The sequence below is a fragment of the Rattus norvegicus genome, chromosome X (assembly GCF_021556685.1).
Source record: "Rattus norvegicus strain SHRSP/BbbUtx chromosome X, alternate assembly SHRSP_T2T, whole genome shotgun sequence".
NCBI classification, from domain to species: Eukaryota; Metazoa; Chordata; class Mammalia; order Rodentia; family Muridae; genus Rattus; species Rattus norvegicus.
Genome location: NC_141554.1, coordinates 15,731,962 through 15,751,373, shown reverse-complemented (window position 1 = coordinate 15,751,373; position 19,412 = coordinate 15,731,962). Strand labels below are relative to the sequence as shown.

The 19,412-nt window shown below is 44.9% G+C and overlaps 1 protein-coding gene across 28 annotated transcripts in view; it reads right to left on the bottom strand.

Moving 5' to 3' along the window:
• Window positions 1–873: 873 nt before the first annotated feature.
• Cask (calcium/calmodulin dependent serine protein kinase) overlaps window positions 874–19,412 on the bottom strand; it is a 345,044-nt gene continuing 326,505 nt past the window's right edge. For 27 of the 28 annotated variants that reach the window (XM_087599293.1, XM_087599282.1, XM_087599283.1 and 24 more), the window contains 3 exon segments: window positions 17,135–17,337; window positions 9,811–9,894; window positions 874–6,108 (listed from right to left, as the gene is read on the bottom strand). In XM_087599293.1, the coding sequence (XP_087455419.1) occupies window positions 5,932–6,108; window positions 9,811–9,894; window positions 17,135–17,337 (464 nt within the window). In that variant the 3' untranslated portion in view covers window positions 874–5,931. 28 annotated transcript variants of the gene reach the window in all.

Genomic DNA, 19,412 nt, shown 5'->3' with positions numbered 1-19,412 from the left:
AATTCAGCTAGGTTGGGAGGCCAGCTGAGCCCCAGAATTTATGTCTCTGCCTCTCCAGCACTGGGATTACCAGGCTTTGTCGCCATGCCTGGCCTTTTCTATGGGTGCTGGGGATCAGACCCGTGCTCACGCTGCCACAAGCTTTACTGACCAGCTGTTACCCCACCCCCATCATATCTAGACTCTTATAGTGATTAAGTTCGAGTAAAGCGTTGGCTTATAGTCACTAGGATTTATGTTTCCTTATTGCAAATTTTCAAGTGAGCAGGTAAAATTTACTGGGGCTTGGCTCCTTTCTGGGGTGTATGCAGCACAGGCAAGTGTGAGTCTCCACTACGACTTTCTTGAGCAAAGCAAAAGGCCAGAGCAGGGAGTGTGTCAATGAGGTGAGCAGGGGCATACTAAAAGCCACGTCCCATATTCTAGCTTGAAGCCAAACCACAAACAGCATCTGTATCAAGCCAAGTAACAAGCCTGGAGCACTTCCTCCTACAGCTTTTTGTGCAAACGTCATATAACCACATTTGCTGAGCTGCGGCACCTACATCACTAAAATCAATTTAGACTTCTATTTCCAGCAGCTGTCACAACTTGTGTTTGTCTCTTTTTATAAAGATCAGAAGCTATTTGAAACGTGCATTCACATGCAAGTTGAAGCCTGAGAGGAAGGTTTCCAGGATGGACACCAGGAGCCTGGGACACACTCTTCCCAGAAAGGATAGAAGCCATCCCTTTGGTACAGACCTTTGCGGGGGAGTCCTGCAAAGCCGAGCCATGCAGAGGGCCTAAAATACGGCCGTCCCTCCTCTTCTACACCATGAAAGGGTGTTTGTTCCCAAGCTGTTTGGCCTGGAATCTGAGGAGACACGTGCCTTTTCATGTTTTATACATTTTATTCATACATTTCTCCAACTTTGAAATGACAAAAGCCCAAGTCTATGGTTTCCCATTACACAGCATCCTACAGGTATGTATATTCTACAAAGAATACTATGCAGTTTCTCTTCTTCCCCTGTCACACGAGATAACTGATTAGGGTTTCGACTTGTACTGTGCTGGCAATGCCACCAGCCTTGTGTTTGTTCAGGTGACAGGGCAAAAGGGGTTGGGATGGGAGGGCGTGTGCTAAGGCATGTAAATAGATACACACAGAGAGAAAGAAAAGCAGGACATTTACAAAGAATCCGAACCTTTCCAACCCCTTCAGCTCCTCTTGCAAGCTAAGGCTTGGCTGTACCCTGCGAATACTTACAATCGGATACGGTGAAATATACAACAACCATTAACATCTCTCTCTTTTTATCACTGAGACAATACTTCAAAACCTTTTATAAAAAGGCAATAATACATACAGAAAGAAAGAACACATTGGCAAAGCTTTATGCAAAACCACCCCAGAACTGAGTCTGAATGGCAATGCACCTACACTGCACTGGAACATGATGCTGGGGTCTCAGCACCACCTGCCTGCAGAGGACATCCCAGGCAAACGTCAAAGACGGAAATCAACCCCTACCCCCCAATTCTTGGTCTCTGCCAAATGAAAAATAAAGGCAAGGCCACTTTCAGTGGAGGAATGCCTACTTCTACTCCCAAGCACAAGTCTCTCTGCTGAGATTCTCTCCTGGGTCCAGAAAGACTCATCCCTGGACCTTACTCAGTCACGCGCTATAGAGAATGGATTGAACTTTAAGCAGTAGCCAAGCTGGAGTTATGCTTGGGGCCAGCAATGAGGTCTCCTATGTGGCTGCAATCATCTCCTTCTGTTTTCTTTTGCTTGGTCCATTTGCACAGGTTCATTTAAGGGAGTTAATGGAGGGTCAGATGACAGATAGTGGGACGTCAGGATGTTCTCTCCCATCCCTCTAACAGCTAAGATTTGAGGATGCCTTTCCCAGAGATGGTACTGCTCTTTCCCTATAGCTGCTGCTGCTGCTGTGGTCCGAGGGCACTAACAGGAAGTGCAGAAGGGAAGGCTGGGTGCTTTCCCTCTTTTCCCCTACTTCCAGATGGTATGAGAGCTGAACTTCACTCTATACGTTGGGCAACCCGAGACTTTCCACAAGTTTAAGGCAAATGGACGCGTGCGGTGACCAGCACAGCCAGTTACCATGAGGCGTCCCAAGTATGGTCCCTTAGCCAGTGGTACCACAGAGAGGGAGACCCTATTTCTAAAGGGGCTAGAAAAGGGCAGGTGCCCCCAAACGAAAATAGGGATGAGATGAGCACGCAGCCCTTCTGAAAGCCATAGTAAGAGACAAGGCATCAAGATGCTTGCAGGGCCTTCCGTTTGCCTCAGCAGCCACAGCCCTTGTGAAGAGAACAGATGGAGCAGGCTGTGTTCAGTGCTGACAAACAGCCACCGGCATCTACCCACCAGAATGCTGACCTGAAACAAGTGATGGGGGTTGCCAGGGGCTTGATTTTGGAATGCTTCTCAGTGTTGCCCTCTACTATTTCTAAGGAGACATTTGTATTAAGAATTTACTAACCAAGCCATTTTCTTGATAGTGTTTGTGGGAAGCTAAGCCTATTTTGGCCCTGTGTAAGAAACTGACCTGAGATGCTAAGGAACATCCCATCAGTGGGAGACAAGAGAATGCTTTGGGCTGCCTCACCCTTAAGGGGCAGTTTCCATTCTGGGTAGCTCCTTCCTTCCTGGAGGGTGGTTCAGTTGATTGAACTTTTTGCAAAGAACAAACTAGTAACCTTAACCAAGAGACACCTGATTGGAAAACAGAACTCTGAGACAAAAAGCTTGAAAAGGTAACAGTAGCTTCAAAGGAACACTTGGCCCCCCTGCCTGCCCTCCTACCTGGTCCAGGCCTTGGATACAGGGAACAGACTGCTTCCTGCCACTCTTCATTTGCTGGGGAACTCTACGCTTTACCTAGTCTGCCACCAATAGCCTGAGACAATGCCTTCTGAATGCAAATGGCAAGAAGTAGGTCAGTTCTTTTTTTCCCTTTCTGAGCAGATATTTTAAGCCATCTCACCTGATGGGGTACATCTAAAGAAGTTCCAATGTTATCTTGACACTGGGAAACTTCCAGAGGAATTACAATGAGTGGCACTTTCCTTTTCAGTGTTCAGAGAGGAATACGCTGCATGTGAGAAGTATTTACTACTTTATGACTAGAAAATCAGCTCATGCCATCATTCAAACAAAGAACTTAGGAGATCTAAACATTCCCTCTCCTATTGTAGGGAGTAGGGCTTGGGTGGCAGAAAGGACCTGCAATCTGGCCTTCTAACACTTCAGCTGACTACTGATTTAGCAATCTCTGGTCATTTGCTCTAATCTGTGTGTGTGTGTGTGTGTGTGTGTGTGTGTGTGTGTGTGTGTGTGTGTGTGTGTGTGTGTGTTTCTGCTGATGAAATGGAAGCAGTCAAGAAGCTTTGAGCAATTTCCTCTGATTGCTCGGGGTATGACTGTCCTGGCAGTACTCCTACTTAAGATGTTTTGTCCTCTAGGTCATAAGCACACTGCTTTAGAGCTGTGTATTAGTGGAAAAGAGCAGGTGAGTTGCTGGGGCAGCTGCTGTGTTCTAGGTGCAGGGTTTCACCACCTGCATAAGGGCAGGAAGGATGCCTGCCTGTGCTCTTCTCTCAGGTCCCCAGAAAGCCAGTGAGGAGGAGAGAAGTCCCCCAGACCCCGAGTCCTAGAGTACTTTTTTAAGTCTGTGGTCACCTGTACTTCAGCTGGCCTCACTTTCTTATGCCCATTCTACCTGTAGAGACATGGTAGATGGCTACAGACAGGCCTTGCTAGCATCTCTGGAGATCTGCTCTCAAGAGAAAGTGGGAGCATAAGGGGGGTTCTACCAGAGGGAGGAATGGTTCTTTTTCCCACACCTTAGTCTTCTTTGTGCTTTACTGGAAGAGGTAGAGCAGGCACCGAGCCATTGAGAAGGGTGGCTCATGGTCAGTACTACTGCAGTAATGGTGTCTGGCCTGGGCATTGATTAGGATTGAGGTCAGCACTACACAGCCCTAAGCAACTCCTGAAGTTTTCTCCCTCCAACTAGCAAGAGCCCACTGTTGAGCCTGTCTCTGGGGTGCTGTTAGGTCACCCTCACTTGTGGGACCGAATGTAAGTTCTTCTCATAGTATCTTGTTGGTTAGTTGCGACCCTTCTGGGCACTGACAAAAAATGGTCTACAAATGGAAACCAAATGGTATCATGTAATAATAGTTGGGATGGGTGAGATGCTGAAAACAGGAGAGGAGTATGATGCAAAAACTGCCTTCTCTCTTCAGTGCCAAAGAGGAGCTGTTCAGCCCAGAACTCATTCTGCCAAGGCACAAAGTGATGGGGGCCAGCTAACCTGCAAGAAATGAAAGCAATGGTGTGTTTCCAAGGACCGGAGTCATGTCAGTGCCTTGTCCTTGCACACTTGAAGGGGAAACACTCTAGTGACCTCTGGCAAAGAGTCTGAGAACCCCAGCCTGAACCTCTAGTGATTCTGACAGCATGGCGGGGGATGAGAGGGTGAAATGTTTCTAAAGCAACAAGGACGGGTGACTCCCCTGTGCCAAGGGATAGAGCAAGAGGAAGGAGAGACCATAGGTGGCCTTGCGAGTCAGATGTGGTCCAAGCTGTGCCCTGGCAGGCTGCTTTGTTGCCCTGCCAAATGATACTCATTCTGGGCCTTTGATGGGTCAGTGAGCATCTAACAAACCTTAAAACTGAGGAGATTGCCAGCTTGGAGACCTGAACAAATCTATAATGAAATGAAGGACCCAAAGGCATTTAATTATTGAACACATACAATGAAGTATATTTTAAAAAATGGTCAGACTGTCCTGTTAGTTATCATTTTAAAGGAATTTACAGGGCGGTTATAGATTATTCTTTTGGAATAATTCAGTTTGTAGCAAATGCCTAAACTGTTTTCTTCATTGCACAGTATATTCTCTTTAAATGGGTGCTTAAAACAATTACATACAGATTAAAAATCCGCATTTCTTTGCTTAATTAAAACGTTAATACTCTTAGACAACACAGATCTGAAATGGCGAAACCAGCAGTACCCCCTCCCACCTTACAACAAATTAAATTGAGACAAAATTACAAACACATTTCACTACATGATTATTATTAATAAAAATCTTTTTTTTCTGTTTTATAAAGTTGCCCGAAATGCAAGGGATGTGCATAGGTTTACAACTTAGTCATAATAGCAATTTATTCTTACTCCCCTGGGTATGCCCCGTGAACGGAATGTACTTCGCTGTAATTACAGATTGTTTTGTCCAACACAGACACACCGACAGCATAAACGCTCGCGACTGTCCACATGCATTAAGAGTCAAGACCCAACTTCAAATCTCTAAAAGGTTTACAGGGTGCTTCAAAGAGACAGTATCACAGTATCTGGATGTTACATAAAGGACTTAAAAAAAAGAGAGAGAAAAAAGGCCTTTAAAAATTTATGACTGTTTTGTAATCACTAGACTAATCATTTCAAATAAATAAAGGAAAGAAAGGTATTCCAATCCATAAAATCAGACTCTAAAAAGAATGTAGTGTTCCACCCCCAGTCAAGGTAACAGAATCATGTTTATTATTATTAAAATAGATTATAGAAAGCAGCATCTATTTTGTGCAGTTTTTAGGGGCCTTGGAAATAAAAAGCTATGATTTCCAAAAATATAACATTCCAAAGGATTGAATAATACATACATTTAAAGATACATTTTATTAAAGTTTAGGAGAACTGATTAAAAAAGATACTGTCTCTTTAAATTAGTGTGTAATTGATTTTCTCCTCCTATCTATTCGGACATGACAATAATTATAAATGTAGGTCACACTACAACTAGGTAGTCTCTAGGGACCACGACCTGCTGACACAAGGCCGATAACAAAGAGGCTTTTCCACATAGGAAGTGGCTCCTGGTTTTATACTCAGATAGCCACAGAGAAGCCTAATAGACCCAGGAGACCGGGACCCACTGTGGGGCTGTGCACACAAGCTCGACAGCTTCCTCCAGATGTCTGATTGTCTCATCAATTTCATTGTTGATAATTGTGAGATCGAAGTAGTGTGCATATGTTCTCTGCAAGACATCGGACTCCTTCTGCAGGCGCTGAAGAGATTCATCCTGTATAGGGTGGCATGGGAGAGGGGGAGGGATGGGAGAAGGGAAAAGCAAATGAAAGGTGGAAGTCAGTCAGTGTCTTTCTCTTTCCACAATCCATCTCAGTGTTAGAACAGGTCAAAACTAAACAAGGGTGGGATACAAGGCCAAGATGGCTGTGTGACAGAGATGGCGATCCCTGTCCTGTGATGGTAGTGTCACAGAATTCCTACCGGTAACTGACTGGTTGACATGCAACCGGGGTCTCTGTGAAAAGAAGACAAAACCAACACTGCAGCAAACACAGAGCCCCCAGCCAAGCTTACCTGGGTCTCTCCCCAAAGCCCACTCCGGGAGACCACACAAGGCTTGGATTTCTAGTGGCTACAGTTCTTTTATCCTTCCACTGAGCCAAGGAGAACCAGAACTACCTCCTTTTTGGTGAGAGTGCTAGTGTGGTTGAGTTGAACTCTTAGTCTCTTTCCCTTGGACCTTAAAGCTCATTTGAGTTTTGTGTGTTTGTGCTAATAAGCCTCGTTGTTGGATAATAAATTAAGTTGTATTTCCCTCCATCTAGTTAAAAGGTTTAGTGTGTTCCAGGAATGCAACGGCATATAAGAGCCCTCATTTGACAGCAGTCCATTCCAGAGGCAAAGCTTTTAGGATGCTATAAATAATGGTGGAATAAGGCCATTTCCCACATATCATACATAGTAACTGGCAGCTGAGGAATGCCCCCAAGTTGGTCTGTACTGGAAATGGCCAGAAAAATATCAGGCTTTGTGCATGTACTCATGTCTCTTAAGAAAACCATCCCAAAGCCTTGAACCCTAAGTAGGCTTGCTGCAGGACAAACCCCTGTACTCAGCTGGCCGCAGACTATCAAAACTGTCCCCAGGCTGAGTCAACACCAGGAGGGAACCTGGACTCTCAAGCTTGTCCCATGAACACTGCTTTTCTTTTTGAGCTAGAGTTTCACTATGTAGCAGGCTAGCCTAGAATTTGGGATCCTGTTTTAGCTTCCCAAGTGTTAGATATGTTTACTGTCCTAAAGAGTTACCAGAAAGAAGGTCTGTTTCTGTTATGACAGGTTAAATTTCTTATGCTGATTTCACAAAGGCCAAATTCAAATTTGAATTTTTTGAGTGAAACAAACTAGAAGTTTCTTGATCTACTTCCCAAACACTAGGTAGTTATAAACTATTGGAGTCCTAAAAGACACAGACACACAGACACACAGACACACAGACACAGACACAGACACAGACATACACACACACACACACACACACACACACACACACACACACACACACACAAAATTCCCCTGCCCTTGGGAAGAGACAGGGACAGAGTCTTTGTGTAGCTTAGGCTAGCCTTAGTCCATATTCATATATGGCCACATCTATACCTTTATGTTTATTAGCTTATTGCCCCTCTCCTCAACCAGGGCATAAAAACTTTTATGTTCTGCTATTGCTGTGCCCTAGGGCTAAGCAGAGTGGCACACACACATAGTATATGCTCAGTAAATGCTATTGCAAGAACAAGTGTTTGCTTCACTGAAACTGGTTCTTTTAGAATTTTTTTTTTCCGGAGCTGGGGACCGAACCCAGGGCCTTGCGCTTCCTAGGCAAGGGCTCTACCACTGAGCTAAATCCCCAACCCCTCTTTTAGAATTTTTAGACGTATAAATCTATTGTCAAGAGACTGGGTGATTGGGAAATGGGGCTCAGGGTAACAGAGTCTGATCTCTGGAGGATGCCAAACCTGTGATACCCTCAGGGACCAAGGAGTTCTAGGTACCCAGCCCTGGCTAAGGACCCCTCTTCCTGCTCTCTGAGGGCACAGCTCTTTGGCAAGGGTATGAGCAGACTTTCAGCCCTGTGCAGGGACAGACACAAGGGCAGCCAGGAACCCAGTGTTCCTTATCTGGGCACTCTGACCAATCAAAGTCTACTGGTTTAGCCACCCTCTACAGGAATTTCAAAGCAGGACACAGCATGCTTTGGATATCAGTGTTAACTATCCCAAATGGTTGTAAGACCTCAGTCACTAGTCACCTTTTACGGCTAAATACACACATTATGCTTGTACCTGAAAAAGCATATTTTCACTGTGGCTCAGTTTCACAAGAAACAAAACCCCCTTTCAGCAAACGTGTTCAACAGAGCCAGGAGCGCTTCCCACAAGTCCCTGTTGGCACAGTTCTAAGAAGTCAGTCTCTGTGCCAAGGGGGTTCTCTGTGCTATGCGGTCCTGGGCCTGGGACGCTGCTAGCAGGTTCTGGTTTGTTCAGAAGGCTGGGCTGATGCAAACATTCAAGAAAATTTATGGCTAGACAGAGTTCTCTTTGCAGAAGAACAAAGCTGCCTTGTGTTTGCATCCTCTAAGGTGAGGCTCTGTCAGCTTCTTTTGCAGCAGCTTGTCCCTCCCCTGTGAACAGGCTTAGCTCAGTGAAAACAAAATGCCTTTATTCTACAGCAAAGCAAGGATTTATGGGAACCAAATGTCTACATTCTACATTAAAAGACACAGGCCGTATTTCATCACCTCCTAGCTGGTACTTACAGGCAATTTTCTGCACCATTTTGGCAGCTATGGAAAATTAGTAAAAGGGCAGGACAACAGGCAAAACAAAAACAAAAACAAAGCAAAGATGATAATTCAAGAAAAAAATACATAGTAACCATGGCAAAACGTTAACTATAATGAGGAGTTCCAAAAACACATGGGAAAATAGAATTTTACAAAGGAATATGTCTCTTGCCAAAGAAATGACAAAAAACCCCAAATATTGAAAATATGAGCAATAAAGGTCAACCTAAATATGAAAGGCACACATAACTTCCAAGCCGCACTCTGACTGTAGTATACGAATGGGTCAACTGCTGGACACAGTTGAGAGTCTGCTGCTTTCTAGAATCTGCAAACTCATGCTCTTCAGGATAAGTTTACACAGAAGTGTCTTCCTAGCGCAGGACCACAGGAAGTAGATGCGATCACACTGCCAGCATATGCTGCCACCCTTACCTTCCCAGGCAATAACCCTCTGTTGGGCTTGGCAAGACCTGGAGCCAGTTCTGGCAAGTGCTGACTTGAGTTGGCTTAAAAGCACCCAGGATTTTATTCCTTTTGTGGTGCTGGGGATAGAACCTAGGGCCGTGTACATACTAGGCAAATGAGAAGTGAGGTTCCTGTCCAGCCCAGCTCATTTCTAGGTTTGGTAGTCTCCAGACATCTCCACAAGATAGGGAACCTGGGCAGTCCCATCAAGGCCATAGATTCTTTATAGCCCCTCTTGGCTCCAGGAGCTGCCACTGTCTTAACAAAGTCCTGTCAGGGAGGCAGAAGAGCAGTGCCATGGAATGAAGAGTCTGCATGGAACACCTCAGTCCTTGGGAACTGAGGGGCTTTCCCCTTGGAATTCCCAAGCACACATATTGAGTCAGGCTACAGGCTGTCCCACTGACTGGTCTAGTCCACATCTCATCTCCTGGGGCAGACCTGCTCTACTAGGGATAGGGCTGGAATTTGTTCTGATCTCAGAAGAATCACCCTGCCTATGTGTCTAATTCCCAATACTAAATGAGGTCCTTGTACTCTGGGAATCAGAGTGTCCAGCAAAAGGACAAAGCAGAGCTTTGCCCAGGTGTCTTCAGTGCAAGACATCTACACTCCTTAGCCCAGAGTGTGCTTATCCGGAGATGGGCAAATTCACTCTTACCTCATTTAAACCTGGAGTGATAGTTGGCGCCGCAATGAAGACAACAAAAGGGGCAAACTCTGCAGTTCTCAGGACCTTCAATGCCTGTGCAGAAAAGGAAGACACTTAGAAGAGGCAATAACCGAGAAAACATGCAGAGGACCCTATAAAATGTGACCCAACTGAAAACGTCAAAGCCTTGGCTTCAGTTTTTGGCAAGATAAAATTAAAAGTACCAACTTGATACGTTGTGTATTGCTTTCCTCCTAAAGGGTGGACAACAGCTTGGAAAATAAGAGCTGACAAATTGGACCTGTTTGTTATGAATCTTACAGCTTATATGTGCATTTGTGTTCATTTAAACCTGGTGATTTGATAAAACCTGAATTGTAGTTGATGGGAAATGCATTCTGGGGACTTGGATCTTCAGGCTGGCTTCGCACTGATCAGGAACCCAGTTTGTCACATATCCAACTGCCAGTTGCTAACCAAAGAAAGCAAATCTTGGCCACTGTCACTGTGTGGGCTGTAGTCACATTTACACAGGCCTTCTGATGAAAGCCCCCCCCCCCCCCGGAACTCAAGGAAGAAAGGGAGACAGACCCTTGTTCAGGGCTGCAATCATGAGGTCTTGCCAATAAACACACTGTGGTTGTGATCAATGTCTTGACCCATGTGAGGACATGGCATTCAAGTGGAAGGCCCTCTGAGGTTCCTTCTAGTACCTTTCCAAAAGGCGGCAAATCTGTGCAAGTCATTAATTTGCTTAGATGTGTGCCTGGGCTGTGATGAGGTGGCATAGGAACAGGCTCTGGGAAGGCTCCCTGTTTCTGTTCCTCCCCGGGAAGCCATGAGATTCTCAGAGGTTATAAATATCTAATCCAGGACAAAGCTGACCACATTCAGGTATATAATCCACACATGACTGACATGTGCGTGATTCATAGGCATCAGAAGTAAACAGCTTGCTGCTCTCTGTTTAATTTTAGTTTTCTTTCCCCAGAAACAAGTATTTACAGGCTGGTTTCAAACAGACAACCCTTCTGTACTGGCCTGGAGTTACTGCTTGTTGCTCTTTAAACAAGACCCAAACACGTCTATTTTGTTACCTATATATTTTGCATTGTAAACGCTCTTTGCTTTTGTTTTCCTTCCCGTTTCTTGTGCTCCAACCTTAGCCTGGTTTCTAGTAATAACCTTTAGACTGATTCTCTGCCTCTAGTTTTAGGGGCTTTTAAATCCATAGTCCAACCCACGGTTAGCTGATCTTTCTGAGCGGCCCTTCAACGGCCCACTTCTACATTGCAGGGAAAACACATATTCCTTGGCTGGGTCCCATATTTAACTCCTGCCTAGCTCTGCTCCATTTCAGGGTAGACTGGCCTTACTGAACCACCTTCAGTTCTAGAAAAGGTCCAGCTCTTTCTGGCTTCTTGGCCTTTCTGCTTGGTGCTTCCGCTACCTACACTTCCCGCTCCCCCTTCTTTCCCACTGTCCTTTCTGTTTGGCTGAATAATACATTAGAACCTAGTTTCTGAAAAGTTCTGTTTTGAACATGGTCTCAGATAGAGAAGAATGACCTCGTACTTCCAACCCTCCCTCTTCCACCTGCTGAAGGCTGGGATTACGACATGTCCAGTGTTATGCAGTGCTGGGGGCTGAATCTGGGGTTTCAAGCATGCTAGGCATGCTCTATTGACTGAGTTGGACCTTGGGCACCTGATCCTCTTGTGCTGATGATAGGACACGTGGTAGTTTCTCTAGAACGTTCCCCTTTTGGCTCTGAGGCCCTTCTGTGTGCTCCTAAAGTAACCATCAGTCACACTGGAAAGAGTCTCTGGGGGTGGTCTGAGGGCAAAGGCTGTGTCTTGCTCAGTCGTTTCTCTTACACTCAATATGGTACACTATAAACTGCCTTTATGGTTCAGTAAAAATGTAAAAACAGTAAATGTAACAAGTACATTTATCCTGGCCTTTGCAGCAGGTCTAACCAGGGAGCTGTTGCTCTCTCAGCAACTCTGAGCACACAGAGTTCTAATATCCAATCTGATATGAAAGGTTCTCGATTTTGAGTCTAAGTCCTGCCTGTACTAGGATTCTTGTTTTAGAGTTTGGTCACATACTGCCTGGGTAGGTGAGGGAACCCAGCTCACTGTCTCATTTGCCTAAAGCTGTTTATTGGTCAAGCCTCAGGCTCAGAGTCCCCCTCCAAGAATGGTTTCCAAGGCCGCCATGTTCATTTCTGATGGAGCTAGCTAGCTGCCCATTTCTTTGTTTGTCTGTTATGACTGAGCACATGATTCAGGTAAGCCTAACATGGCCCTCACTTAGAAAGGTCCACTTTGTCACTATTACCTTCGGTCTTTGTTCTTTCCTTCCTATGCTCTGGCAGCAAAGAAGGTATATTCCAAGTAGGGTGTAAGGCTTTCTCATCATTTCCACTGACCTGAGTCTCTCTCCCTCTCCCTCTGTCCCTGTCCCTGTCTCTCTGTGTCTCTGTCTCTGTCTGTCTCTCTCTCATCTAAGATGTGGAAACATCCTACTCGCTTTTTTCGCCAACCTACCTCTGAGTGCCTGCTGGAAGGGCCTACAGCCTATACTGAATGGAGCTTAGAGGACAATGACAATGACAGCCAGGTGGGAGATGGATTTCTTTTTAGTCATCCACCATGCTACCCACCCAATCCTGTGGGTGTTTTCGATTTCTAGCCTGCCATTGTGCTACTGTCTAAAGAAACCATCCCTTCGAAAGCAGCAGTTTAGCTCGCAGTGGGTTAGCCACACATGCACTGTGTGCTGTCCTGAGTCTACAGCAGACAAGGAGGACCACGCAACTCAACTCTGCAGTCGTCAAGGAAGGCCATGTTCATCACACTGCCAGAGGTTTTTGGTCCCCTCCCCCACGACACAAAGTTTAGGACCAAATTAATGCTCCTCACAATAAGTACAGCAGTAGTTCCTATGGTTAACATATTTGTTCCCCTGCTTTTTCATGTTCCTTCTATCTCTATCCTATATTATTACATTTTCCAAAATTCCAATGTGCCTCAAATCCCAATTGTGATTTTCTTGTCTAGTCAGCATCACTACACATGTCCTCTTTTGTTTTTGACAATCCCTGTCAACATATCCTGCTCGATCTATGGTTTTCAAGCGGGAGCCAGGTTAGGTCCAGGCTCTGCTAAGCTGAGATTCAGTCACTTCAGGGATAGGAAATGGAACTGCTCACAGGATGCCCCCTCCCTCAGGTGGTTAACAACAGAGTTAAAGACGAACTCTACATCTTGGATTTAAGGTGACATACAAATTGTTAATAGTGACAGGTAAATCTTTATGTGAGGAGAGGAAGAAAGGGAAGGAGGGAGGAAAAAGAGGAGGAAGTAGAGGGACAGAGGGAGGAAGGGAAAGAGGTGGGGAGTTGAGGGTAGAGGAGGGAGGGAGTCAGAGAAAGAAAATTCTATAGAAAAATTATGGGAAACATACTGGATTCAAATAATTACTAGATTCATACTAGACTTAAAAAGTATTGTTCATTTATGAAAGGTAATTTATGGAGATAAAATTCATTTTTGTATTTCCTTTACCTATGGGCAAGAATTAATCTCATATTATTATTGCCAAGGGAAAAGAACTCATTTGAACCAAGGACCTAAGTAAGGTACAGGTCTCATTAGACTAAAGTAGATTGCAAAGCTACAAAATATACAGGACAGCAGCCTAGCTGCTCCTGTACACAGACTCGGGGCTTCGGGAAGAGCACAGTAACTCCACCATGCTAATGAGAGCAGAACAGCCTCTGGTTCTAGTTTGTGTTTTCGTACTGTGGAGGGAATCTAATATCCTCCCGCAATGCTAAGCAGCACCCCTACCACTGAGCTAGGTCCCAAGCCCCTGACTATTTTTCTTTTTCAAGTTCAAGATTCCTACTAAGTTTGAGATTTATCTCTGGATGACAACTTTTCTCCCTTTGGGCAAAGGCAAAGCTACAAATAATCTGCTATTAACCATATTTAACGTAGAGTCTGGATATACGGTCTAGGCTGGCCTTGGATTTATGATCCTCCTGCCTTATCCTCCCGAGCATGGGTATGCCCAGTGGGTAGCAGTAACTTTGTAATACTTCTGATTGGTAAATAAGAATGCAGTTCAAGTTAAAAACCATTATATTAAGTTCCCATTATATAATACACTTATTATTCTATGGTTTCTGCCTTACTGATATAGATTTACTCCTTAAGTTATAGTTTTATTTCCATGAAAATGAGTTTTATAGAATTTTTTCAGGTTTCATTACCCTATAGACTTTCCCACATGTTAAAAGAAAAAAAATCCAGGTTTAAACTGTACTGTTATGCACAAGGTGGGAGACCTAGAGGGTGCCCAGAGTTACCTTGCCTATGATGACACAAAAGGTTGGGACTGATCATAAAGTTTAAAGCAAAACCCAACACAGTTCAAACCTCACTTTCTACCAGCTGGAAAATGTTGATCACAATCGCTTCAAGTCTGTTTTCTTTGTCTATGGCAGTAGATACTGATAGAGTTCCTTAAGGTTACCAGGACTGGCAGTATAGGAATACAATTCCTTGCTAATGTGAAAGCAGCCAGGTTACTGGTTTATTTTTTTTCTGGCTTAGTATTACTGCCAGGATCCTCTAGATTTGAAGTTGGACCACCACACCTTCTTATTTAGTATTGGTACTTCAATTTAGCCTCAACTGTCTTAAATAAATTAAGATAGAACAAAGCATTAGACATGTCTGAAGGGAACTGAGCACCAGTGTTAGGTGGTAATCCATGAGGCCACCCATGGGAGAAATGGCTTCAGCTGGAGTAGATGTTGAGCAGATTAAAACAAGAAAAGGCACAGGTTGCTTTCCCTCCTTTGGATATTTTCTGAGGCACATGCAGGAAGGAATTTCATCCTCACCAGCTTTCACTCTTTAGCACTTTTGGCTCTGGGCACATAGCCTGGCATATTGGTGCTCAGTACGAGTGTGTTGAATCAGACTGTCAATCTAACCAGCTGGGGTGGGAAAGAGGCACGGAGGAAAATGTTCTAAGAACAAGGTCCTGTCTGAAAGTAAGTCACTCATGGCCCCTGCAATCCTGAAAGCAGGATGAGGGTGTTCCCCAGCCCTGGAGAGAGAGAGGGCTGAGGGCAGGGAGGCCCAGGAGAGCCCTGTTAGTATGGACTCCATACATATCCCTGGTTCTACTGCCATATGGCATCCAGCTAGGAGTCTAGACTGGGCAGGAGAGCCTGGGACCAGAGTGGTCAACCAGTCCATACAGGGGCCAGATGGCCCTGGGCCATCCTTGTCCCCAGAGCCACAGCCCCATAGCGGCTAGGGCAGAGGCCAGGATGCCTAGGACCTGCCTTCAGAGGCCAGTAAAACTGAAAGATCACGGTTGTGAGAGGAGGGGAAACAGGAAGCAGGAGAGGAGCGCAGGTGAGCTCATCCAGCAGTCAGAGCAGCAGGGGCCAGTGGACCTGGCAGGAGGAGGTGCCGGGCCAAGTGCAATGGGGAAAGGATTGGCTGTGGACATCCTGAGGAGGCTGAGAGATGGCTCTCCCGCTCAGCAGTGCAGAGCAGTGCATGGCTGTGCAAGGGCAAGGGGACAGGGAGAACTGGGTGCTATGAGTGGAGCAGCAGCGGCAGCAGCGGTGGTGGTGGTGGTGGTGGTGGTGTTGGCGGCGGCGGTGGCAGCAGCAGCAGCAGCAGGGAAGGCAGAAAGCCCTTGGAAGTGGCCTGAGGTAATGCAGAGGGATCTGAGGAGCCCTGCAGCCAGCATACTGCTAGAGACATTACTACCAGCAGAAAACGACGTTCAGGTGAAGACCAGTGTGGAACCCAAGGAGAGGATGTCGAAGACCAGGACCAGGATTGAGACTTTGCCTCTAGCCACCCCTGGCCAGAAGATTTTTCCAATCCCTAGTAAGGAGGGATTAGTAGTTAAACAAAGATCAATCTGCGTTACACATCATCATATTTAGTTCTATATAGGTCCAAGTTAACCGTTAAGTGAACCACAGTGGTTACCCTAATCTCGTACTCCACCCTATCCCCTAACCAGATCTTGTGATTTCCAAACTTCTGAGTATAAGAAGCCCACTTGGATTGGAAATGGATGAACCTATTGGCCATGGGTTAGAATCTTGGAGCTCAGACACTGAGCCATCAGTGCCCAGGTCACACAGACTGTTCTAGCACTTAGAGATGGCTATGAGAGCAAGTCTCATGCAGTGGCCTCTCAATTGCTAGAGACATTACTACCAGCAGAAAACGACGTTCAGGTGAAGACCAGTGTGGAACCCAAGGAGAGCGGCCCTGCCTGGGATGGGTACATAAGCCTCTTCCTGCTGAAGCAGAGTCTGCTCCACCAGGAGCACGTCTCCACATCTTAGCAGGTGGTATGCCCATTCTCATCTAAGCAATGAAACGTGCGGGTTATAGATCCATCTTATCAATGGTAGCTCTGAGTCACTAAGGGTCCCTCCCCATCTGCCTGTCCTGTAACCTCCTCTGATGTCTATCATTCCTGAGGCCTTTTCCTTGTGCTTTAAGCCCCACCTGGGCTTATGCTCAGGCATGAAAAGTCAGCCTGTCAGCACTTCCATTTTGCTTGTTTGTGCTAACATGTGCCCACCCTACTGCTCAGCTGAGATGATGCCAATCCCTACGTGGAGTGTTTGGTCTTCTCTTTCTCAAGTTCCATCATTGCTATTGCTTCCTACATAAGACTTGGTTATAAAATCAATAGATTTTTTGACCTAGCTCCATTTTGAGTCCTCTTGGAGTTCATTTCTCTTTCAGGAAAGAGCAGAGGCTGAGAGCCACCTGGGCTCTTAAATCCCTGCTCCGTCTAACACTGGGCTCACTCGCACTGGCTTTCAGTAAGCTATGGCTGTTTCATATCCAGACCTCAGAATCAGTTTCTTATAAGCAATCAATGTGAGATAGTGGCAGATGCTCTACTGGTTCAGCATGGCTGTGCCAGGAGAACAGAGGTGGGCTGCCATGATAACAATTGCCAGAGCCCCATCCTGAGGTCAGGCCAGTGTGGGATTTTTGGAAGGCACAGGCCCAAATGTGTGCTTCACCGAGTATCTGCGGATAAGCTGTAGAAAAGAAGAATTTGCTTCTTAAATGCATCTGTGTCCGCTGAGTTCAGTGACAGGTTACTTTGCATTCTAGACTGGTGACCCAGGAAGTCTTGAGTACTTAAACTTAGAGAATTACTTCTGTGACCCAAAACTTTCTGATGGAATTTTGGATTTCAGAATCTGAGCTTTTGAGCATGCAGGCAAGATGGAGTGCGTTCAGGGTGGCTTGGACATTACCTGAGGCTCCACGTCCAGAATCGCAATCAGCCCCTGCTCATGGATTTTCCGAATGGTCTCCAGTTTTGTCCCATACATTGCATCCTCATGGCTGCCGTACTCCAAGTATTCATTATTTGAGATATCTTGCATCATTTGGTCATGAGATACAAAGTAATAATTCTTGCCATTTTCTTCATCTTTCTTTGGAGGTCTGGTTGTATCTGAAAAGTTACATCCATGAGAGGTTTAAACAGCTGGATTGGTGAATTATACTCCCAACAGACCTATTCAACTCAATCACTGTGTGTGTGCGCATGTGTGCACTGGGATCTAGATGTTCATGTATGTTGACGTGTATGTTAGGTAAGTACTCTACTACTGAGCTCTATAACCTTAGCTCCTCAATTGTTTCTTAAAAGCTCATTAACCCACAGCTTAATTATAGCACACAGCTGCAAAGCCATCACCTGAGAGGTGGCAACAGGAAGATTACATGTTCAAGGCCAGCCTGGGATACAAGAGACCCTGTCTCAAAAAGAAAAAAAGGCTGTTGTTTTTTTTAGAGTGTCTCATATCCCCTGTTCCCATTTCCAATAACATTGCAGATTTTAAAACAAAGCAATTTAAAAATCATATTTATCTGTGCATATCAGCATATTAGTTGCCTTTTCTTGTTTGGTGAATATTTCAGTGTTGTGACATATTTCATGCCACCCCAGGGGGAAAGACATGAAGTGATTGTGGTGTTTTGAATGAAAAATGGCTGTATAGGATCATGTATTTGAATACTTGGTCTCCTGTGGGTGGAACTGTTTGTGGAGGTTGACCCTTGTTAGAGAGAGTGTCTCACTTAAGATAGGCTTGGATAGTTCATAGCCTTCTCCCTCTTCCAGTTTGCTCTCTCTGCTTTGTGTTTGAGGTTAGAAATATGATCTCTCAGCTTCTTGCTCTGTTGCTATCCTCCCACCCCTTTAGTACAATGGCATCTTATCCCTCTGGAACTGTAAGCTAAAACAAAGTCCTTTTTCTGTAAGTTACTCTGGTCAGAATATTTTATCACAATAAAAATATCACTAATAGAATGGCCCAAGACTAACATAACTCACTGTCCTTACTTTCGTCTCTTGCAGAAAGAAGAAAGAATAAAAGAATGGACAACTATGTGTGGTTATTCACATTCAAATGAATGATAGTGAAGTAATTCAGTTTCTTAGTCCCATGAGCCACATTTCAATGGCTGAAGAGCCACAAAAGACTACTGGATAGGACAGTTCAGATGTTGAAAGTCTTAGTCTATAATACTTTGTAAATGAGGATGCTAGCATACAGCAAAAGACACACTGTACTGGAAACAAATGGGCTTAAAGAGGTTTGGGTAGGATTATCATAGAAGAATGAAAACAAAAGGTGAAGCAGGGAAGTTGTGAATTGGTTTATAGACCAAATTGTCTTTCAGAGTTGTTGTTGTGGTTTTTTTTTTTTTTTTTTGAGACAAGGTTTTGCTTTGTAGGCTTGGCTAGCCTCGTACTTGGTATGTTGCTCCAGCTGTACTCAAGCCCATGACAATCCTTCTGTCTCAGCCTCAAGTGCTGGGGCTGTAGGTGTGTACTACTGTGGCTGCTTTCCTTTAAAATTTTTGTTTTTAAGATTTATATTTTAAGTGCAGGAGTATTTTGTTTACATGCACACCAGTGCCCGTGTGTGTGTGTGTGTGTGTGTGTGTGTGTGTGTGTGTGTGTGTGTGTGTGTATGTGTGTGTCTACAGAGTCAGGATGAGGGCATTAGATATAGATACGCTGGACCTGGAGTTATAGACCCCTGTGAGCTGACATGTGGGTACTGGGAACCACACCTGAGTTCTCCACTAGAGCAGCAAGGGCTCTTAGTTACTGAGCCATTTCTCCAGACTCCGTCTTAAAGTTCTACTGAAACATAACCATGCTTATTTGTTGATAATTTGTCTAGTGAGTGCTATTTTCACTCTTCAGTGGTGGAGAGGAGTAACTCTGTCCCTGGTTACTTCTGTAGCTCTAGAATAATTTTTCATTTGCTTTGCCTAACCTGTAGAATAATGATGTAAACAATAAAATGATAGGTCAGAGAGTTATGAATTAGCTGCCATCTGCTTCAGTACACAGTCTTGAAGCCTTTTTACAACCATGCGGTTATTTCATTTTACAGCTGAGGAAATGGAAGAGGGTAAGGGGTCGAGAATACGAAGTAGACTAGTAAGGGGGATCGAAAAATCCTGCAGATCTGAATTCATTATTCCAGACAACAGATAGTACCTGGACTG